This window comes from Herpailurus yagouaroundi, unplaced genomic scaffold (assembly GCF_014898765.1).
Source record: "Herpailurus yagouaroundi ecotype Mexico unplaced genomic scaffold, PumYag 182, whole genome shotgun sequence".
In the NCBI taxonomy this organism is placed as follows: domain Eukaryota; kingdom Metazoa; phylum Chordata; class Mammalia; order Carnivora; family Felidae; genus Herpailurus; species Herpailurus yagouaroundi.
Genome location: NW_024412413.1, coordinates 18,210,234 through 18,233,719, shown reverse-complemented (window position 1 = coordinate 18,233,719; position 23,486 = coordinate 18,210,234). Strand labels below are relative to the sequence as shown.

The 23,486-nt window shown below is 47.3% G+C and overlaps 1 protein-coding gene across 4 annotated transcripts in view; it reads left to right on the top strand.

The window, feature by feature from the left end:
* Window positions 1-23,486, top strand: part of STAB2 (stabilin 2) — a 165,972-nt gene that overhangs the window by 119,902 nt on the left and 22,584 nt on the right. For all 4 annotated transcript variants that reach the window (XM_040491054.1, XM_040491053.1, XM_040491052.1 and 1 more), the window contains 14 exons: window positions 1,126-1,197; window positions 4,562-4,681; window positions 5,597-5,644; window positions 6,799-6,882; window positions 8,166-8,312; window positions 9,110-9,250; window positions 10,256-10,315; window positions 12,564-12,740; window positions 14,082-14,171; window positions 16,105-16,251; window positions 17,611-17,667; window positions 18,844-18,970; window positions 20,774-20,923; window positions 22,955-23,059. In XM_040491054.1, coding sequence (XP_040346988.1) covers window positions 1,126-1,197; window positions 4,562-4,681; window positions 5,597-5,644; window positions 6,799-6,882; window positions 8,166-8,312; window positions 9,110-9,250; window positions 10,256-10,315; window positions 12,564-12,740; window positions 14,082-14,171; window positions 16,105-16,251; window positions 17,611-17,667; window positions 18,844-18,970; window positions 20,774-20,923; window positions 22,955-23,059 — 1,525 coding nt within the window. The remainder of the gene's footprint in view (window positions 1-1,125; window positions 1,198-4,561; window positions 4,682-5,596; window positions 5,645-6,798; window positions 6,883-8,165; window positions 8,313-9,109; window positions 9,251-10,255; window positions 10,316-12,563; window positions 12,741-14,081; window positions 14,172-16,104; window positions 16,252-17,610; window positions 17,668-18,843; window positions 18,971-20,773; window positions 20,924-22,954; window positions 23,060-23,486) is intronic.

Sequence of the window (23,486 nt, the reverse complement as noted above, 5' to 3'; positions counted from 1 at the left end):
TTGAAAGAATTGTGTGTGTGTGTGTGTGTGTGTGTTTACACATATAGTCTTGGTGAAAACCAGAACAGGCAGTATTTGGCTACCTTAGACACGTTTTGGGGTTCAGCAGAGCTCATATTTCAAACCACATATGGAGAGAGGAAAACCTAGAAGCATTTTGGTGCTCAGGGTGTCTACAAGTCCTTCTCCAGACCTAGAAGGCAGTGAGAGGGACCCAGGGTTGATGTCTGGGACAGGACCTAAGCCCAGGAGGGGCAGCTGGTGGGTGTCTTGGTAACAGTTTGGGTCAAGGTCAGGACCCAGAAGAAAGGAAGAGGCAGAGGAGTGAAAATCTGCCATTTGGCCCTGGCTGACCCTGTCAGTGAGTCCAGGCTCTAACAAGCAGACATCAGACCAGAGCCACCTCTCCTGTGTGGCTTGGGTGGATTGGAAAAGAAAAGCCGCCCCTCTGGTGGACACATTAGGAGCAAGTGCCCTTCCTTCTGGGCGCAGAACTAGGTAACTAGAGCGTAGCTGGGTTTCAACCCTGCCTGCTCCTGTGCCCTTGTTCCTGAGCAGAGCACCGGGGAAATGGGGGTGAACTAAACAGTCCCCAGCTTCCCATGGACAGTGCCCCCTCCCTCAAGTTGAAGCCCCCACTGACATCGTTGGCCAAACAGTGGGTCTGACTGATTGTTTTCACATGGGCCACCCATGTGAGGCCAAAGCCCCCCTCCAGCATCTCCCAGGGCCGGTGCCTTGGGGCTGAGCCTGGGTGGAGAGGCACAAGGTCTCCGTGTGAATGGGAGTGGGTCATGGCTTAGCCTCCTTGCACCCGAGCTTTTAACAACCCAAGTGACAGAAGGGGTGACTGCCAAGAAGGCAAGGGACCAAATAAGGTAAGAATGTGTTAAAAAATAAATGAAGTCTCTTGGCAGCAAAGTCAGGCTCTGTAGGAGATCCCAGTGCTAGAGTGAAATGTGCCGAGTGCACTAAACGTAGGATGACGATTACCCTCGTAGGATAGATCTTGCCGATATCACATATAGACCCTTGTGACGCCACCTTGACCACCATAGACCCGGAGCGTGAGAGCCAGCAGAATCTCTCTGTGAAATAACCCGTTTCTCTCCCCTCCCCGGACAGGCAGTGTGTAACTGTTTGCCCAAGTACACTGGCGACGGGAAGGTCTGCACGTTCATCAACACCTGCTTAACCGTGAGTAGGGCTCCGGGGCCAAGGCCCGGAGACGTCCGGCCTGGGGTGCCTCCTACCTGCCTTGCGGGGGACGGCGCATCAAGGAGGCCACATGCAGAGGCCGCTTGTGGGCCCTGGGGCGTATTTTCCCCTCAGGTTCCAGTTGTAGCTGGAGAAACTCCATTCTCTGCCTCTGTCCTCACCTCTGTGCTGGTGTCTTCTCCTCTTTTACTAAAAACTACCGCGGACTTAAGGCCCACCTGCCTCATCTAGGATGCTCTCCTCTCAAGGTCCTTAATTACATCCGCAAAGACTCTTTCTCTAAACGAGGTCACATGCACAGATACGAGGGCTTAGGACATGAGCATACCTTTTAGGTACAGAGCAAGCGAACAGCACAGCCAGAACTTGAATCCATGTCTGTCTTACTCAAAGGCTGCACCCTTGACCACTTCAGGGGTTCTTGTTCCTCCCACGAAGCGGTCAGCCCTAGAGGAAGTGCTGTCTATGCATCGTACTTCCCTTATTCACATCACTGCCCACCCGGAGCCTCCAGCTGTGGGTGTAAGAACAGCCCAGATGCCACATAGTTAAAGCCCTTCCTCTCTGAGCTTCATCCCGATCGTCCCCTTGTGTCGATCTGGCAAATGCCTCAGGAGAACATGTCCTCACATGAAATGATTGCAGAAAACAGGGTGCTGGGGCATGGGGCTGTCACAAGCAGACCCATGCAGCTTTATTTGCACAGCAACTCTCCAAGGACCATTTCCACCTGGTTTTTTCAATGGCCACCTTGTCTTGGCAACTAATGCAATGAACCTACTTGCGCCTGACAGTCAGGTACAAGAGTCATTAACTCTTGGCCACTGCACCCATGACTGCCACCACCCACTGGATCCTTTCAAGAAGAACAAAAGTTTGTTTTCTTGCAAGATGAGTGTTAAGGCATGCTTTTACGCTGATGAGTACAGTCCCACAGAGAGAAGGAAACTGATACTGAAGGAGAGAAGGTGGAATGTTCCAGGAGGAGGGTATAGGAGTGGATGAGGAGAAAGGGCCCCAGAGCCCAGAGGTGAGCCCCAGGCAGGAGCAGGGCCAGTGGTAGGTAGGCAGGTAGTTGGTCAGTCAGGCTGTTAGTCAGGTAGATCATTAGCCGATCAGTTCGTTTGTTAGTGAGCCAGTCAGTTAGCGAGTCACTCGTGGGCACATGCTGTGTGGAGCCCTTACTGTGAACTAGCTTAAAAATGTGTCTGATCGCTTTAAATAAATTCTTAGTCCTGTGAGGACAGAGACGGCTCACATTTCTACATATCCAGTAAGAAACCTCTCACGCAGCTCCCCGGCTCCCAGGCACCATTTTAGGCACTGGGAATTCATCAGTGACCAAGCAGCAAAGTCTCATCCCATAAAGAGTCTACTCTGAGGGGGAAGAGACGGGCACCTCATGTGCAAATGACTAGTCAGACCGTCAGTTGTTAGTTCATTTGTTAAGTAAGGAAAGTAGGGTTGGTGACCAGGCGCAGGCAGGTGGTGAACATCAGGGCGGGAAGGTGGGGTGTCTACGTCTCCATGAGGTATGAGGTGAGCCCATCAGCTGAGAGTGAGGGGCAGTGGTTGAGAGTTGGAGGGAGGAGTGAAGGTGTGAACTGTCTTCCCCAGAGAGAGAAAAGTTGCTCTCTGGATGAGCACCGATGTGATAGCTCTGAAGGCAGGTGCGGACATCACACACGTGTGACTTTGTCCCGCAGTGCCCCGCGAGTCAGGACCGGCCCAGAGGCAGTGGTTTACCAAGCCCTTGTGTCAGCCGCTGTGCCGGGACAAAGCTAGGAGCAGGGGCCAACTGCACCAGGCAGGTGGGTGAGAGAGAAGCAGCTGGAAGGAGGGGAGGCCCCTGTGGGCCAAAGGAGGCTGGAGCTGCAGCATTAGAAGAGGGGAGTTGAGATGATGAAGGCTGGTGGTCAGAGAGAGCAGGATGCTTGAGGGAGAGCCTCGGGAGGGGTCCACTTTAATGTGGAGACGAAGCCAAGGGTGGCCAAGGGGCGGTGGCAGACGCAGGGTGTAGACGGAGGCCACTGACAGAGACGTTCACGCCACCAAGCATGGCCACGGGTGTGGAGGGAAAGCTGGTGATCCAGGCGCCACCGCCAGGACCAAAGACACGGGCCATCATGGATTCCGTGTGTTCTCGGGGAGCTGGGGTCTGTGAAGGATGAGGCAGTAGAAGTAGTTTGGAAGCTCAGTAGGAAAGACACTACCCCAGCCCCAGGCCACGAAAACAGCTTTGCTTGAGGGGTGCGGGGGAGCAGCGTTTGCGGGAGACAGACACGTCTTCAGTAAGAGGCGGAGAGAGTTTTCTGGAGACTGCTGGGAGTTTGTTAATGGTGGTGAGTTTCAGAAGGCACCAGGAAGGGTTTGTGAGGGCAGGAAGGGGTGGGTGTGGGGTCAGATCAGCAAGGAAGGGAATGTCCGTGAGGTAGGAGGGAACCTAGAGGGTGTAGACTTGTTGACAGAGAGAAGCAGGAGAGTGGCACAAGAGGGGGTTGTCTTGGTGCTCTTACAGCGGGCCGGGTATCAGGACGGTAAAATCCAGGGTAGACCCAGGGCCCTTAAGAGACGGCAACTGGTCTTGAAGAGCTCACTGAGCTGTGTCAGCTTGAGGCAGGAATCTGGGACAGACAGGAAGTCCCTCCTGGGCCCAAATATCATGCTCCACTAAGGCTCTGGGAACAAGCATTAGAGGGAAGGAAGATTTTATAGCCGAGCGTTAAGTCTGTTGACCTCCTTCTTTGCTCAACCCCATCGGGGTTCTTTTTCCTAAGCTCACCTTCTTTCCCCACTTAGAAACTGCTTAGGCTGCAGACTCCTTCTTGGTGTTCCTATGGATGTTGGCTTTGCATTGAACTTTGCTTTGTTTCTATTTTTAGGTCTCTGTCCCATATTCCACAGTTTTTAAGCTCTTTGTGGACAAGGACAGTGTATTCTATCTCTTTTATACCAACTGCCTTCTAGCTGATGACTATTACCTGGCCATTATGAGAGCAGGATTTAAGCCTAAAGCTGGGAACTGTCGGGCAAGATTGGTCCCTTTCTAGTCACCCCCCATGTGCTGAGAAAGTTTCCATTTGGCACCTCTGGGCTTGTCCGTTTACAGCTGGAGATCTGCTCGGTTGGACTCGCCCTCTTGGGATACGTGGCTGGGTGAATACATGGCTCTTACTATAGGGAGTTAATAGGCAAGTTCAGGAGAAGGGCAATAGTGCAAACCAGTCAGTTAGAAGGTGGGTACAAAAACACATTTCAGTACAGAATTGCTTTGTGAATATTGGCAGACCTGGCAGGCGAACCGGGCTGACTCTTACCCCCCACCCCTTGGAAATTTTACCAGAACAATGGCGGATGTAGTGAATTTGCCATCTGCAATCACACTGGACAAGGAGAAAGGACATGCAATTGCAAGCCAAACTACATCGGGGATGGGCTCACCTGCCGCGGCAACATCTATCAGGTAACGAAAGGCCTGTTTCCATAGAGCGAACCCTACTTGCCTCGCTGTGCTAGGAATCCAGGTCCCTAAGGACTGCGCAGGAGTTTTGTAACTTGTAAAGCTCTACAAAGATGGGAAAGCCTGCTTTTATATAAATTGGCAATGGAAAGAGATTGTATCTACCCATGAGAATCCTCACATCGATGAGTTCTGGAGTCAGAAGCACCTGGGTATGAATTCAACTCTGTCAATCAGTAATGAGACATTAGGCAATTACATTACCTCCCTATGCATCAGCTTTCTAACTTGTAAGAAAAAAAATTCTAATGGTACCAACCCCATTGGGTTGTTGGCCGATGTAATGTACGTAACACGCACAGAGCACACGGTAACTCAAAGGCATTACCTTGATGTGGGTGCCGTTGGAACATATGTGTGTGTTTGCACACCCACAGGCATCTGTACTGGCCATAGCGGATGAGGAGCAATGATACTTGTAGATTTCTACCCCTTTATAAAGTGAACGTTCTGTTATTTGGCTTAAAGAGGGACTAGAGCATTCTGGCTAATCAGATATGCTTGTTAATGGAGGAATTAAATCTTCCATAAACCTATAACTGGTTTTTTTTAAATATTTGAACTTTAAAAAGTGCTTCTAAACCTTAACTGCTTTTGGAAATGGCTAGACCTTTCTTTGATAAATCAGATGGTGACTCCAGCAAGGTTTTGGAACTCACAGCATGTTCCCATAGTCATTCTGAACATCGGTGGGAAGCCTGTAGGTGGGGCTTGAAAAAGAAGACCCATGAGGGCAGATTTCCAGCTGAAAGTGTGGTAAAGACTCTCAAACTTACAGAAATTGCCCTGCGACAACCTTGAATTGATCTTGCATGTAACCCAAGACATGAAGTGACCCTCCTCTATCTTCGTTTCCAGGAGCTTCCCAAGAACCCAAAAACATCCCAATACTTCTTCCAGCTGCTGGTAAGAACCTGTGTGTCTGTCTGTAGCTGTAGGAGTTGGGTCTCCAGCCAGATACAGAGAAACTGTAGCCTCCGGAGTCAGTGAAGGGAGAAGAAAGTCTGGGAACGTGGGTTTCTGGCCCATTCTACATAGAAGAATGCACTGTGTGCAAAAACTGCCATCACACCAGAGGAAAGAAGCATTCCTGGGGCAATTGGTTAACTCCGGGTGAAAATATTAAGTTAGGTCTTTATGCACAGCATACATTGGGATAAGTTCCAGATATATTGAAAAATAAAAGATAAAAATATAAACGAATAAGGGGCACCCGGGTAGCTCAGTCAGTTAGGTGTCCGACTCTTGATTTCAGCTCAGGTCATGATCTCGCGATCCATGGGTTCAAGCCCCGCGTCGGATTCCGCACTGACAGTGCAGAGCCTGCTTGGGATTCTCTCTCCCACTCTCTCTGCCCCTCCCCCACTCTCTCAAAAATAAATAAACTTTAAAAATATATATCTAAATGAATACAATCATAAAACCTAGAAGAAAATATAAGTAACCAGAGGCTCTTAACATGGGCAAGAAGGCAATTAGCATAGCTAAATGAATCATCTTATAATCAATTATCCCAATTATGTACAATATTTGCATGTAGAGGAGACATTGGAAAAAAATACCTAAAAATAATAGGTTGCATCTCGGCAGTGGGGCTATGGGTAGTTATTTCCTTCTTCATGCTATATTTTCAAATCTTTAATACAATAAGCATATTTTTTTTTTTTCCGAGAGAAAGAGAGTGAGCACAAGTTGGGGAGAGGGGCAGCGGAGGAGAGAGAGAGAAAATCTCAAGCAGGCTCCACACTCTGTGCAGAGCCCAACCTGGGGTTCGATCCCACAACCCCGGGACCATGACCTGAGCCAAAATCAAGAATTGGAGGCTCCACTGACTGAGTCACCCAGAAACCCCAACGTATGTTATTTTTATAACCAGATAAAAATAAACATTATTTCAATGACAAAGACTGAGAATGAATTTGAATCTGAGACTAAATAAAACACAGATCTCCAGATTCAGTTTTCACTCCCCTCTGTCACCACTGACTTTCTGTATTTGTTTGAAACTGTACGTATGTTAATTAGGTACCTGTCATGTGGCCCCACCTTCCTTCCCACAGGAACATTCTGTGCGAGATCTGAGCGGCCCGGGCCCTTTCACTGTCTTTGCACCTTTATCTGCAGCTTTTGATGAGGAACCTCGGGTAAGCATGAAGCTCTAGGCAAGCCGAAGAGGTGTGGAACAGGAACCCAGTCTTTGGGTGTCACCCTGGAACCAATGCTGGAGACATTTCTGGGGAGGAGATTTAGGATTAGCTAGAGCAGATCAGCAATGAAAGGGGCTGCCTGTCAGCTTAGGGACCTCCTATCAAGAGAAAGCATTTAGGTGGATTTAGGGTAACCAATGGCCAGAGGCCCTCTGAAAAACATTCCTGAATCAGGTAGGAAGCTAGAAAAGATCAACAATTCTTAAATGATCCAAACCTTCCATAGACATAAATAAATAAACAAATAAACAAACAAACAAACATTAAAAAAAGAAAAAGAAAAAAGAAAACGAGAAGAACAAGAATGCTGGGTAAAAGCTTTTAAATAAGTCTTTTTTTCTTGCAGACCTTATCAGAGCCTTTACTATTCTAACATTCACTGGGACTCCTCATGCAGGATTACCCATTAACATATAATACTGTAGCAAACATTTTTTATGGAGTGTGCCAGACACTGTTTCTAGTATCTGACCTAGATTCATTCATTTAGTGTTAATGACAACCCTGTCATGGAGTGCTATCATCCCCATTTTTGCAGTCAAGGACATTGACAGAAGTAAATTTCCCAAGGCCACACGACTAGCAAGTGGCGGAGTAAGGATGGAAACATGACTCCAAACCGTGCATTCTTCTCTACACACAAAAACAGAGGCACAAAAATACTTCTGGAAAGTTTTTGACATTTGATTGTTTTTCTCTAAAAAAGCATCAAAAGAGATACCATGAAGCAATTGAAGCAAAGAGAACCTTGTGGGCTTCTTATTACACTGACTTAATGGCTAATATTGTTTGTGCTTTGACTTACAATGGAAAAGCATTGTGATCTTTTCCACACTAAAGAAAATCTGGCCCAGGTACCTCTCCAAGAGGCACAGGTGCGGTGCAGCCTTGCCCAGCATTTTTCACAAGAAAAGTCTTTTTGCAGGTAGCATCTCACAGGACTTGGGGTCCTTGACGCATGCATTGAGAGATGCTGGACCAGAGGAACTCCAAGCTCCCTTCCACTCATTCTAAGAGTCCATATCAGAAGCAGGGAAGAAGGGAGGGCCACTTTCTCCCTCTTGTCTGAACAGCCTGTACCCTGTAAACCCGACCACGAGCCACCCCTGACTGCCTCCTTCCCAGTGCAAGTTGGGGGAGAGTCCCTGGGGAGAGCATGGAGGAGGGGAGCGCATGGAGGGGGCCAGCAAAGGCTGGAACCCTCCCATCTTCTGTTACAGATTAAAGACTGGGACAAACAGGGCCTCATGCCCCAGGTTCTTCGTTATCATGTGATCGCCTGCCACCAACTGCTTCTAGAAAACCTGAAATTGACCCCAAATGCTACCTCTCTCCAAGGGGAGTCAATCGTCATCTCCGTCTCTCAGGTAAGAGAGGCCACCTCGGGAAGAGGACCATCTTTCTTAGGTCCTCTCTCTTCTCTTCTTTAGACTAATACCAGTAATAATAGTAATAACAACAACAACTAAGACATGTTGAGTGATTGCTATATGCCACGTAGTATTCTAAGTATTTGATGTGTGCTAACTTTTTTAATCCTCCAAAGAATCCCATGATGTAGATACTATTCTTTCCCCAATTTATGAAGTAGGAAACGGAGCTCAGAGAAGTTAAATAACTTGTCCAAGGTCACACAGCATGTAAATATTAGAGCTGGAATTGAAACTCGTAAGCAAAGCAGCTCAAGCGGTCATCAGAACTGCTTTGGGTTAGAAGCTGGAGGGGGTGAACACTTTTGACCGAAGCCACCTGACCATGCTGGCCCCCTCGCCCCCCACAACAGAGGAACTAGTGGTGACTGTAGAATCCATTGCAAAGGGAAGTAAGTTGTGGTGGAGACAGAAGGTGGTGCAGACAACGCAAGTGATGTACTTGTTACTTCATATTTGAGAATCACAGCGAAATGACCACTGTGGTTGGTTCTTTACTATTAACTCCTCCAGGTGAAAATTACAGTCTTGTCTCAGTTTTCCTTTTATAATCATAACAAAGAAACGTGCTCAAGGAACTTAGATCTTCAGATTTTGCCCACAGCCCTACTTAAATGTTCACTTTCGTGATGACTTATTAGCATGTTGGTAAAGCATCCTGGAAGAAATGACTTTGTCCATTTCTCTTTGTGCTCATTTTTTTTTTCTCTCTCTCTCTTCTTGGTTAATTTCAGGACACGGTGTATATAAATAATAAGGCTAAGATCATATCCAGTGATCTCATCAATACCAATGGCATCATCCACATCATAGACAAATTGCTGTCTCCCCAAAACTTGCTTGTCACCCCCAAAGATGCCTCTGGAAGGATCCTGGTGGGTTCATTATCATACTCTCAGCCCAGAGTGACTCATAATACTCAAAATGTATTTTCACAATTCTGATTTTGAGGCATCTTAATTTTGCTGCTTCAGTCTCAAGCTACTATTAAAAGCCTAGTGAATATTATTCTAGTAAGAAGTAAATAGGTAAAAGCCTAATTTAAAGAGATAAATGGATTTTATAAGTTTTTCTTTAGTTTCCACATGGACAGATGGTCTTGCATAGATTTGGAAGGTGGAGAAATTACATAGATGGATGAGATAGATGGATGATAGGTAGATAGATAGATAGATAGATGATAGATAAGTAGATAGATGATAGATATCACCTAAAGCAAACCTGGAGTAAAACTCATTTTCAATTGAAAGAAAAGACAAATTTGAATTTGATTGTTATTTATTAGCATCGGCCGGGGTTTTTCATTGCAGACCACAGAACCCACTCTACCTAACTTAAACAAAAAGGAGATTCTTAAGATACTAAGTTTAACACCCAATCTCTTGGAAAGCCAGAGAGTCTAATTCAGAAGCTACATAGCTGGGAACAAAGCGGCCCAGGGATACCTGCCAGGGGAAGGCACGTGACTTTCCTGCGGGACTGCTCTGACCTGTCTCCAGCCCCACCCCCTACAACCTCCAAGTCCGAACACCAGGTGCCCTCCACCATTGTGCTGGTCAGAATCTCCTGCTAGCGGTCACCTCCGCCTCTTGTTGTTTCCTTCCACCGATAATCCTTGTAAAAACTCTTCTGTTTGGTGGACCCTATGTCACACACGGGGCTGGAGCTGCAAGGCAGTCTGGGAAAATGTCACGCATGGTCCCCCATCCGCTGGACTGCAGAAAGGCGTGGGTACGTCAGAGCCGGAGTGGGTGCTGACGAGCCAATCTGCGGTACCTCTCACGTTATCTTTCCCTGATTTCATTCAGCTGAACTTTTGTTAAGGTGCTTGGTGAACTGTATGGAGAAAGGTATTATTCCTATTCTTATTGCCTTTGCAGCAAAATCTTACAACAGTGGCAATAAACCACGGCTACACCAAATTTCACAACCTACTACAGGTAAAAACCCAGGGGATTACCTGCCTAAGGAGCTTTCTTTTTTGAAGGGTTTTGTTTGTTTGGATCTGGGGGGGGAGGGGGTTGTTTTGTTTCGTCATTAGTGTTTTGTTTTATTCGGGGAGCAAGCCAGCCATTGTGGGAATCTGTGTAGGAAAGTCCCGACTTCCAATAGAACAAAGTCATTCGCTGTCACTCCATTCCCAAAACAGCATTCGGTTTATTCAGCTGTACACTGGCCACATTAGAAATTGATGTACCTGTGGCTGAAGCAAGGGAAAGGACTCAAGCATCACATCTTGCACTAGGGGCTTCACACCTGGAATTCTCACCTCTGTAATAGGGGCAGGCAAGCCGACATGCAAATCTGGGAAATCTATGCCCCAAGGCATAGGTAGACATTGCATTTAAAACTACAGTGAAACCTTGATTTGCGAGCACAATTCGTTCCAGAAACATGCTTGTAATCCAAAGCACTTGTATGTCAAAGCGAATTTCCCCATAAGAAATCACGGAAACGCAGGAGATTCGTTCCACAACCCAAAAACATTCATATAGAAATGATTACAATACTGTAATATGATACAAAAAGTAAAGAAAATACAAAATATAAAGACAAAGAAACAAATTAACCTGCACTGACCTTTGAAAGCCTCCGTGGCTGGTGAGGGAGACCTGGGAGAGGAGGGTTATTGTGCAGGACGACTTTCACTATCACTGTCGATGTCACTACTATCTATTGGCTCAATGGAATCTTCTTCTGCATGGGGGCCATTGTAAATGCTCGCATGGATGTTGACTACAGTCCAGTGTTAACAAACTCTTGCCGTGCACCGTATTTAATGGAACTGGCAATAAGGCAGCAGAGGAAAGGGTCTCTCTCTGTCTGCAGGCAGCCTGAGCTAGGAGGAAGCAAAGCATTCCTAAGCTTACTCTTGGATGGAAAAGCAAAGGCCTGTCTTTGGTGCTTTGAAGTGACAAAAAATATACTAGTGCCAGTTGTGGGCACCTTCCAGTGTTCCGGAAAATCACTGATTTCTGCCAAACACCGTGGCCTGAGACCAAGCATCTGACCACAGGAGACGATCACTCACAATCCCACAGCGAGAGAGAGAGAGAGAGAGAGAGAGAGAGAGAGAGAGAGAACCATTGGCTCAGCTGTGGTCATGTGATGTTTGGAGTCACGTATGAGTGATGCAAGACGTCACTCATTTATCAAGTAAAAATTTGTTAGGAATTTTAAGTGTTTCTGTGGAACACTCGTAGAACAGGTTATTTGCAATCCAAGGTTTTACTGTTTATCTTTCTGACTTCACTTTTCCCACAAATTGAGTAGAGAAACTTCTTGTCCAAAGATTTCAGAGGAGAATCAGGGAGGGACAGGGGTCTTCCAAGGTCCCCTCTCCTCCTCATACCCTGAGAAGCCCCAGGAGGACTCTTAGAACCCAGACCCCACCCCACCCCCACCCCTACCCCTTTTAGCATTGCCTACAAACTTCTGCATTGACCAGCGATTTCCAAAATAGCCTGGGGCTCACCCTCGGGGTTTTTCAGAAATGGAGGTGTCAAGGTGTTCCAAATGAGACTCTCCAGGGATGTCAAAGGCAAGTGTCTCTGCCTGCTCACCCAGCCCCAAAACCTCACAGTCACCCTCACACCTGGGTATCACGTCTGGTTGAACATAGGCTTTTAGAGAAAGTTAGCAAACCTCTCTGGGGGGCTCAGTAGGAAGGAATAATAAAACCTACTTCATAGGGTTATTGGAAAAATTACAAGGAAGAATATGTATAATGCACCCGGGTTACAGAAGGTTCTCAAAAAGATTCCCCTCCGTTTGTCTAGCAATTTCTCTTCTGAGTCCATGGGATCTAGAGATCTCATACAGGAATATCTCAATATTGTGTCAGTTTCACTTTTTTAAATGAAATATGGGGAAATGCTAAGTGGACCTTCCAGAAATTAAAACATTTGGGCAGCAGTAGCAAAAATCAAAAAAAGATATTTGTTACACGTTATTTTTGCATTCACAAAAGCCCAGAATTGACTTTCTGTTTTGCTCCCTAAGAAAATGAGGGTCAGAATGGTTGGGGCGCCAGGCTGTCACCCTTGAACCAGCTGGAGTCCCGGGGAGCCCCGGGGCGGGCACGACGGGCCCCACACCCCCCGCCCCCGGCTGGCTTCGGTCCTCAGAAGGATCCTGTGCCTTGTGGCTGGGCTTTGTGGTGCATGCACCTGACTCCCTGTGTTTCAGGACGTGGGCTTGCTGAGCGTCATCACTGACCCCATCCACACTCCAGTCACTCTCTTCTGGCCCAGCAACCAAGCCCTGCAAGCCCTACCCCCTGAACAGCAGGATTTCCTGTTCAACCAAGACAACAAGGACAAGCTGAAGGAGTATCTGAAGTTCCACGTGATCCGAGATGCCAAGGTACTTTGTTAACATACAGACGTGAGTGCAGGGGTGCCCAAGGGGGATCAAAGCCAGGAATGGTCAATGTGTCTCCACCTCCGAGGTGCGAAGGACACCTGGGCATGCCCCCCTGCCCCTGGTGTCCTCTTCCGACTGGCCCCGTGGTTAATGGACCCCCGCAGTGCGCCAGGCCTGTTCTGTTTCTCCGACCTCCCATGATTTCCTTTCCAACTTGAATCAATACCCAGGAGCATCATTTCCTCTCTCGTGCTGCAGGTCAACTCTCCTCGGCCCCACTTCACGTGCAAAATGGCTGTTGGTAACAGTTCCCAAGTTCCCAACTCATTCTCCCCCAGTTCCACAGTGTCTAGGCAAAGGGCGGATTCCCCCAGACGCGATCACTCCTGAACGGATCTACCGTGACGGGGAAGCAAGATCTTGTAGCCGCATGGTAGCTCCTGCTGAAACCCTGTCACTCTGAGTCCTCAACCAGGACCCATGTCTCTCTCCAGGACAGAGTCTGCCTAATCCAAGAATGCCAAGCGCCCTAACTTTGGTTCATTCAAAGGGCCTGTATTAGTGTCTTAGGGCTGCATAGCAAATAACCACAAACTGGGTGGCTTGGAACGACAGAAATGTATCCCTCAGACTTCTGGAGGCTGGAAGTCTGAAATCAAGGTGCTGACAAGGTTGTTCCTTCTGGAGTTTCTGAGGGAGAATCTGTTCCATGTTTCTCTCCTAGTTTCCAGTGATTGCCGGAAATCCTTGCCATTCCTTGGCTTGTAGATGATGCACCTCTCTAAGCTCTGCCCCTCTGGTCACATGGCTGTCCTCTCCCTGTGTCTTTGTGTCCACATACAATTCTCCTTTTCTCTTTTCTTCTTATGAGGACACCAGTCATACTGGATTAAGGGCCCACTCTACTCCAGTGTGGCCTCATCTTAACTAATTATATGCGCAATGACCTTATTTCCAAGTAAAGTCACATTCTGAGGTAATGGGGGTCAGTGTATCTTCAACTAAACTTTTGAGGGGTCACAGCTCAACCCCTAACAGCACCCTATGCCATTTCTCTGACCTGCCACTGGCTTCATACACCAACACAGCATCTGCTCTGGACTCCCAAGCATGGAAGGGGCGTGGAAGGGGGATTGAAGCTAGCCCGGCGGGGGGACACTTTCCCTACAGACAGAATTTCCAACTTCTAGACAGCCCATGATTATGCTTCCTTTTGATTCTATCGGCAGTCATTTTAAAGCTGGAAAAACCTGTGGCCGGATTTGGTTGGTTGGCAAAGCTCCTCTGGGTGCTCCTCCAGCCCAAATTTGGGGTATTAATGTGGTACCGTCGCTCTTACAGATTTTAGCGGTGGATCTCCCCAGATCTGCTGCCTGGACGACCCTGCAAGGCTCTGAGCTGGGCGTGAAGTGCGGCACTGGCCGTGACATTGTGAGTATTAACAGCTTTCCCCAACCACTACCTCTTCAAGAAAATATTCGTTTTTTTTCCTCCATTGACAGCAAGCCCTTTTCCCTGGCTGCCTTCGGGGGTCTTCCCCTGAGAGTAAGTATTTAGCTGTGAAAAACCTGATAAATCCTGGCCAGCATAAGCCCTGGTAGCAGGTGTTAGGGGCCCCCCTTACACTTGCAGAGAGTGGCTTTGGGTTGGTTTGGTTTGGTTTGGTTTGGTTTTGACAAGGATAGTATACTGTCATTCCTTTCTCTTCCTTCCCAGCCCCACTGTGGCCTCACCTCTAGCCCCTTGTTGGCAGGGGGAGCCAGCTCTGGGTTCCATCTACCTAGATCGGCCAACAGAGAGAAAGTTTGCAGTTTTCACCTTCCCTGGCTAGTTTCTGAGCAATATTGCCTCCCTGTAATTCCACATAATGAATGGGTGTGATAGTACAATATTAGATACATCCTATAACCTGCATATAATGGGGAATCCAACATGACAGTGACTTAAATACATAAGGACTTGTGTCTTTTTTAAGAGAAATCTGGAGGCAGCCAATCCAGAGCTAATATGATGGCTCATTGGCGGAGCTCCTTCTGTTTTTCTGCTCTGCAGCGCATTTCCAACCTCAGTGTCACCTCAAGGTTCATCGTGGCTGCTGGAGCTCTAACCATCATGTCCACTCTCCAGGCAGCACAAAGGAGGAAGGACAAAAGGGATGCAGCCCCCAGCTGAGTTGATTCCTTTCAAGGAGCCTTGTTAGAAGGGCCATACAGCATTCTGTTTATATCTGATGACCAACCTATCAAAGAAGTATAGTAAGAATATCCAGTGCTCATTCTGGGTGCTAATATAGCTTTCAGTGCATTTTGCAATGTATCATTTAGTGTGATCTTTGTAACAACCCTGTGCAATGAAATCATTAATCCTATTGACCTGGTGAAAACAAACCTCAGAGTAGTTCGGTAACTTGTTCACAGTCACGCAGTACATAAGTGGAAGTGGGGGGATTTAATCACAGTTTTCCACTCTTCTTTCCACTGAATCACGCTGTGTCCATCCCATCAGTAGATGCTGAGATTTACCTCTTTTTTTTTTTTTTTTTTTTTTTTTTGGCCAAAGAACTACCTAAAAGCATTTTTCTTCCTTAGGGGGATGGGGAAGCTATATTCAACAATTTCCTTGCTGGGTGAACTTAAGGAAGAAAGCCCTGGAATTGTTGCAAGCAAAGCACAATAATGTATCTAAAGCACTATTTAGACAATGCCCAGTACATGGAAAAAGAAGTTATTGGCATCATTATAGAGCTAAAGCCATTGCTTGTATCTTCTGAAAAAAAGGTTGTGCCCGCACTTTGTTGGCAGCTAGCACTAAGTAAAAGCAAACTGCACTATTGTGCATAAAGTGGCCTCCTTACCTAAGTTTATCCTGAACCACAGGCAGGTCATGCCTGCTCCACCCCAACACCCTGGCTGCCCCTGTTTCTACTTTGGTGGAGGCAGTGTTACAGAGTAGCCAAGAGTGTAGGCTCGGAGGCTGACTGCTTAGGTAGGAACGCCCACACCACCACTCGCTGGCTGTCTGGCCTTGGGCAAGTTATTGAACCTCTGGCTGCCCCGCTCTTCTCATCTGTAAACAGGGATACTCTAGGGTTGCTGTGAGGATTAAAAGAATTTGCACAGGTAAAGCACGCAGAATATTACTCGGCACATAATACATGCTGAGTGTTTGACACATATATGCATATATACCATATATATATTTATATATAGCATACACACACACACACACACACACACATACACATACATATTTAGTTCTTTCTGAGCCTTGCAAATGCTGACCACTTGATATAACCTAGGTAGAAGAGAAGTCTGAGAAAGATTGTTGACTGTTCTCTCTTTCTCCCTCTCTCCCTCCCTCGCAGGGCGAGCTCTTCCTGAATGACCAAACATGCAGAATTGTACAACGGGAACTCCTGTTTGACCTGGGTGTGGCCTACGGCATTGACTGTCTACTGATTGATCCCACCCTGGGGGGCCACTGTGACACTTTTGCCGCATACAATTTTTCGGTCAGTCCTAAAATCAGTGCTATAGTAGGAGACACTTGGGGTTCAGCCCTCGTGATCTATCATGGACTCTGCCATGAAACCACACAGGGTTGGTCCTCAGGGAGCCCAGGACCCATGAGATCTGAGGGCCAAATGATGGTGCTCTTGAAAGTCAGAATTAATAGGCATCTACGTGGCTCTATCCAGGCCTTGCACATTCCCATTTATTCACCACCCTACCCATCCATCCATTCCCTTGTCATTAAGGAAATAGTTGTGGGGTACCAACTGGGTGCCAGTTATTCTGCAACAAGCTATTCATTGTCAAACCCACCTATCCAGTCATTCACTTATTCATTCAACAAACATTTTTTTTTTTTTTTGCGATTCTGCCAGATGAGACCATATAAAATTTCCCTATTTATAGGGTCTGACTACAAAAAATGGCAACTTCATATGGTTCAACCTAGGTTGAATAATATAACACTAGGTTGAACCATATGAAGTTGCCTTTTTGTGCCAACCTCCATTTATTTTATTCATTCATTCTTTTAACAGTGGTGATTCAATCTCTATCCTGGGCCCTGGTTGTAGGAGGCATTTTAAGATTTTACACTCATTCATCCATCATGTATCATTTATGCAGTACTACATCTGAGCCCGCCATTTGGCTCAATGCTGATGTTACTCCTAAAATAATCCAATAACAGGAGTTGCTAGTAACAACTCTATGATGTAGATTTGGGAACTGAGTCTCAAAGAGGTGAAGCGTCCTATGTGGCAAAGTCTGTGACCAGTTGGCTTTGGTACTTGGCAACTTGTAGGGATTCAATAAATATCCTAAATTATTCAGACACCAGTCCGATACCAAAGCAGGCAATGAAAACCCACCTGCCCTTTCTGCTGTAGGGGTTGTGGCCTTCCTGACTTCCCAAAGTATATTCGCACACATTTTTGCAGTTAATATTTTCTGTCCCCGATCCCCTGAAGATCAAACAGCAAGAATCATTCTATTTTGTAGATCAGAAACCTAAGGATCGAAATGCGTGACTAGCCGAAAGTATCACACCTAGTTTATAACGAAAGTGGTATTTGTGTGCATGCTTCCGGGGCCAGTCTGTATGGCAGTGCCCTGGGCCAGCTCTGTCTAGCAGGGAACTTTTCACCTCAAAGAAGTAAACCAAGGAGCCGAGGGCCAAGACAGACCTTCAGAATTCTCCATGGCAAACTGGCAGTGTGGTTGCTTTTGCATTCTTGACCACAGCCAGAATCTTAATCAAGATTAAGTTCTTCATCGACCCGTCAAAATATTAACCAGGGGCATATCCTTGTGTTTACCAATATTCTTGATGTTTAAGTGTTTCTTTTCTTGCATACTAGGGAGATTGTTGGAGTTGTGACAATACCCCCAGCTGCCCGAGGTGGAGTAAATCAAAGGTAATTATGAATGCAGTGACAATGTTTGGAGAGCAGTATGTTTGTTCCATGATTAGACCCCAATCTTCTGGGAGGCATGAGTAAGTGTGCGTGTGTGTGCATCTCTGGGTATGTTGCATAACTGTAATTTACAACATTCTTTTCACAACCAGGCATTCTTAGCCTAGCTGAGATGAACATTCTTAGCCCAGGCAACTTTTCAACCCAGTACCTACCTTCTAGGAACTGTCTAGAAAAATCATGGGATTGTAGACTTAGAAGGGACTTTCCAAGATAATGATAGTTATAAAAATAATAGTTGCATTTTGAGTGCTATTCCTGTCCCTGGCTCTGTGTTGTTCCCTTTATTTATCCATTACCCCTATTCCTCCTTGTAGCATTCATAGGAAGCTATTACTACCTCCACATATGAAAAAAAAAAAAAAAAAAAAGAATCTCAGAGAGGGTAAGCAATTAGGCCAAGGCCACACAGCTAGTAAGGAGCAAAGCTAGGATAAAGGGTCCAGAAAGCAATGCAAGAGTAATGGTTAAGCCAATGAAATTTGGAGTCCATGGCTATGGGATACAATTTCAGTGGGCAATCTTTGGCAAGTTACACAATCTATATGGTTTTGCCTCCATAAAATGTAGCAAATAACAATTCTGTGTGTGGTTATTAGGAAAAGTAAAATTTTAAATGTGGGTACAGAGCCTGGCGCATGGTAAGTACTCACTAAATATTGCTTTTTTTTTTTTTTCCACTTATTCCAAAGCCAATTTCTCTCTCCTCTGCTGGTAAAACCCCTAACAAAAACACCCCCGCAAAACAAAATGTAACTCATCCCTTCCCTGCTGATGATTTGGGAGCCTTGCCACAGACCCCACGCATGATGGAAAGCTACCTCTACCCCACTCTCTTTCCAAGAAACCTCAAACTTCTGCAGCTCTAAGGGTCAACAAGTCCTTCCTCTTAAACCTGGGGAGAAATCTTTCTGTGGACTCTAGCTCTGTCCCCTCCCCCACCCATCTGCCTATCTATCCCCCTAAGCAAAGAATTCCTTTGTAAAGCGCTCAGGCCATTGAGTCCCATTTTCAATTTGGGCAGTACCCAGGTTCCTCCACTGGGGGCGGACTAGAGCCAAAGCGCCCAAGTCTGGGCGGTGGAAGGCGGAGGGTTGGATCACTTTCTTCCTCTAGGGAGTGAAGCAGAAGTGTCGATACTACCTGTCCTTGAGAGGGTACGTGGAAGGCTGCCGGGAGCAGTGCGTCATGGTGGTTCGGCTCCCCAGGTGCTGCAAGGGCTACTTCGGGCGAGACTGTCAGGGTGAGGGCGCCTCTTACCACCTCGGGATCCTGATTGTCCCATCACTGCGCGGCATTGTGAAAGCACAGACATTGCGGGGGCGGGGTCGAATGCATGGCTCTTCATACCTCCTCTAAGAACAGATCCAAAAGCAGTCATTCTAAAGAGCTGGGTAGCTTTCCTTCTCCTTTTTCCTTTTGCCATATTCTGTTTCTTACAGAGTTGAGACTCTACTGTGTGTAGATTGTCATTGTGTTGCACTTTTTTGCTCCACATTCTAGCAGAAGACATTTTCCAGGCTGCTGGAAACAGCACATTTCTTTTCTGAAGCTAGTCCATGATACTGATTAGCACATGAGTTTAAATGCATCTAGGAGAATTCTACCTTGGCACAGTGCTGTGCTGTGTGACCATGATGTTTCGGATGCCATTATTCCCTGTTATGGGGTGAACCTCCCTCTCTTACCTCGCCAGGAAAGGGCTCCTTGTCAAAGAACACTTTGGCCCATCCTGAAATCTCTACATAGACAGAACTTCTAGCCAGTTATACATCAACAATAGCTGAATAACAAAAAGTCCTTCCCATCTGCCACACATTGTTTTGATTAAGCACATTTATTGAGTGCTACTTCCCATATATGGCAATACACTTAAACCTGGTGACAAGGGGCACCTGGGGTGGCTTAGTCAGTTCAGCGTCCAACACTTGATTTCGGTTCAGGATCTCTTGAACCGTGAGATCAAGCCCCCCATGAGGCTCTGTGCTGTCAGAGCCTGCTTAGGATTGTCTCTCTCTCTCCTCTCTCTGCCCGTCCACTGCTCACACTCTCTCTCAAAATAAATAAATAAACATTAAAAAAAAAAAAAGATTTAAACCTGGCAATGACCTCTAAGAAGTAGATGCCATCATTATCTCCATTTTACAGATGAGAAATAGAGGCAGAGAGAGGATAAGCAGCAAGCCCACGGTCCCACAGAATGTCTCCCGAAGCCATGGTTTCAACCACCATGGATACTCCATTCACTGTGGTCCGGTTGAGAAAATCCTGGGCAGGGTGTACACGCAATCACCCAGTGTCTGTCCACACTCCATCACTTAAGTGTGTGCTTTTCACAAAAACCAGTGTCACCCCTTCCACTTGTTCGGTGCCTTATGTGTTTTTTTTTTTTTTTAATTTTTTTTTCAATGTTTATTTATTTTTGGGACAGACAGAGACAGAGCATGAACAGGGGAGGGGCAGAGAGAGAGGGAGACACAGAATCGGAAACAGGCTCCAGGCTCTGAGCCATCAGCCCAGAGCCCGACGCGGGGCTTGAACTCACGGACCGCGAGATCGTGACCTGGCTGAAGTCGGACGCTTAACCGACTGCGCCACCCAGGCGCCCCAGGTGCCTTATGTTTTTTAAAGCACTCTCGGTTACAGTAACTTATTTGATCTTCAGTCACAATGTGATACAGATCAAGTGGGCACCGTGTCGTCACCATCATCATCATCTGGAGCTAAGAGAACTGAAGCTCAGACAAATTCAGCCCAGATCTACTCAAATCCAGGGCTCCTAACCCCTAAATACAGTGCCTGGTTCAGCATATCACTCTGCCTCGGTAGAATGCTATCAGATACACTTAAATTCATGTTCCAGAGGCCACTGGCTTGCCCTAAATACCCGTGACACTATGTGGGTGAGTCCCCGGGGCCACGGTCTTCCTGGGCCAATGGATATCAGCCCCTCAGCTGAGGGCAGGTCAGCAGCACATTTACTAAGGTGCCGAGCGGTTCTGGGCCTGGGGAGGCCGTCGAGTCACTGCTGTTTCATTTCTTCCAGCCTGCCCTGGAGGAGCGGATGCCCCTTGTAATAACCGGGGGGTCTGCCTCGATCAGTACTCGGGCCTAGGAGAGTGTAAATGCCACACCGGCTTCAACGGGACGGCGTGCGAGCTGTGCCTGCCCGGGAGATTCGGGCCTGACTGTCAGCGTACGTTCTGGCTCCCACTCCCCCTGCCTGTTGTTCGGCCGCTGTGTTCCCTGTCCTCGTCCACGCCACCTGCCTGGCCCAGAAACATCCCTCTTCCCCTCTCTCCCCGTCCACCCACCTCCCATCTGCCTGCCTTCACGTGCTTTTCCCTCCCTGGATGTCTCCCAGTTTCCATCCATGGAAAGAGCCTCACCTCTAGAAGTGAAGTCCACATGCCCGCAGCCATCAGGACAAGCTGTGGCTGAACAACATTCATTCATTCATTCAACCAACATGAATTTGGAGTCCTTATTAATATTGGTAGCTAATGTTTCTAGAGCACCTCCTATGCACAAAGGCAGGTGTGTTTTACTGCTTAATCCTCACAACTACCCTTTGCGGTAGTACTGTTACGATCCCTACTTACCAGATGAGGAAACTGAGGCACAAAGAGGCCAAGTGACTTTCTCAGAAGCCTGGAATTGTTCTAAGTTGTAGGGATGCAGTGGTGTTGGAAGGGGGCCAAATTCCGGCTCTCAAGGAACGTACACTCAAAGGGAGGAAACAGATTAAAACTGCAGAAACGAAGATAGTTATAAAGATAGAAAAAGAAGCAGGGGATGGGGATGGAGAAGGAAAGGAGGCACTGTTTTAAAAGACATCTCACACCAGGAATATTTGAGGAGAAACCTCAAAGAGGTGAGGGGCCGGTGTAGGGATATCCAACAACAGCCCAGTCCAAAGGAATTTTCCATCATGCTGGAAATGTTCTATAGCTCTATTATCAGGAATGGAAGCCAGTAGCTACGTGTGGCCACTGAGCACTCAACATGTGTGACTGATTTTTTAAATTTAATAAATTTAAAATTCCTTATTTTAAAATAAGGAACTGATTTTTTAAAATTTTAATTAGTTTATTTTTTTATTTTTTTTTAAATTTTTTTTTCAACGTTTATTTATTTTTGCAACAGAGAGAGACAGAGCATGAACGGGGGAGGGGCAGAGAGAGAGGGAGACACAGAATCGGAAACAGGCTCCAGGCTTCGAGCCATCAGCCCAGAGCCTGACGCGGGGCTCGAACTCACGGACCGCGAGATCGTGACCTGGCTGAAGTCGGACGCTTAACCGACTGCGCCACCCAGGCGCCCCAAAATTTTAATTAGTTTAAATTTAAATAGCCGCTTGTGGCAAGGGCTGCTGTATGGTATGGTGCAGACTAGAGGAATGGATTTCCTAGAAGAGAAATGAACAAACGCAAAGGTCCTGAGGCAGAAGTGGGCCTGGCATGAAAGGAACAGCAAAGAAGCCAGGGTGGCTGAGCAGAGTGGGCAAAGAAGAGAAAGAGAGGAAGGAAATGAAATCTGAAGGTCACCAGCGGCCAGGTAACATAAGAGCTTCTTGGCCAGAGACAGCCCTTAGAATAGACAACATGTCTTCTAAGTGAAGGACTGTGAGTGGTGGGGGGGAGCGGTGAGGGGAAGGGGTTCATGAGCACATTGAAGTGTTGCTTCCGCTGCCCTGAGAATATGCTGTAGGAGAGCAAGAGCAGAAGCAGGGCCGACACCAGGGAACTGAATGCAACGGTCTAGGTGGCAGCCGGGGGTGCCTTGGGCTGGGGTGATCGTCCTCCCTCAAGGTGGCAAAAAGTGGAAGAACGCATCCATACCTTGAGGACCTCACTGTCAAATGGGTCTCTCTGTTAGGAGGCCCCGATGAGGTTCTCTCCCCCTTGTCTTCAGTTACAAACCCCATGACACCCTCTACTTCTGTGCTTATAACACTCACCGTGTTTGTAATTACATGTTCAAAGCCAGTTACTCCTGGACTGTAAGCCCCTGAGAACAGGAACCTTATGTCTTCTGTTTCTCACTGTAACCTCACTGCCGAGTCATGTCTGTCCCATGATAGCCACCAAATATATTATTTGTGCAGCGTTTGAAGGAATGGTGCCCCCCACATGGACAGCACAGCCAACGGGTGGTCAGAGAGCTGGCCGATTGGATTTCAATGCCTGATCACTGATTACTGACCACGTTCCAATTTGTTTTACAGCCTGTGGCTGCTCAGACCACGGACAGTGTGACGATGGCACCGCGGGCTCCGGGCAGTGCCTGTGCGAAACGGGGTGGACGGGGCGCTTCTGCGACACTCAGACAGGTCTGTCATGGGAGTGGTCAGCTGGCGGCAGCACCGTGCTGCAGCGGCCCCTCTGAGAGCATCCAACTGACGTTGGGGGTCTGAGTGACCCCTGAAGAAAACAACAGAGCAGGTGTTTCCCTTTCCACAAGGAAAAGATGATTTGGATATGTGGCCCTGGGCCTCGGGAGGTTGGGGGACTTGCAGGAAAACTGGGTGAATAGATTTAACTCAAACCCACGAAACCGGCATGCAGTCCTTTGCAACCATGGAAGGGCCCAACTCGAGTAAAGGATACAGGACTGGGCAGGAGTGGTCCCTCAGGATCGTGGCCCCTTGGGATCATGGCCTCTTGGGATCATGGTCCTTAGGACTGTGGTCCCTCAGGATCATGGTCCTTAGGATCATGGCTCCTTGGGATCATGGCCTCTCAGGATCATGGTCCTTA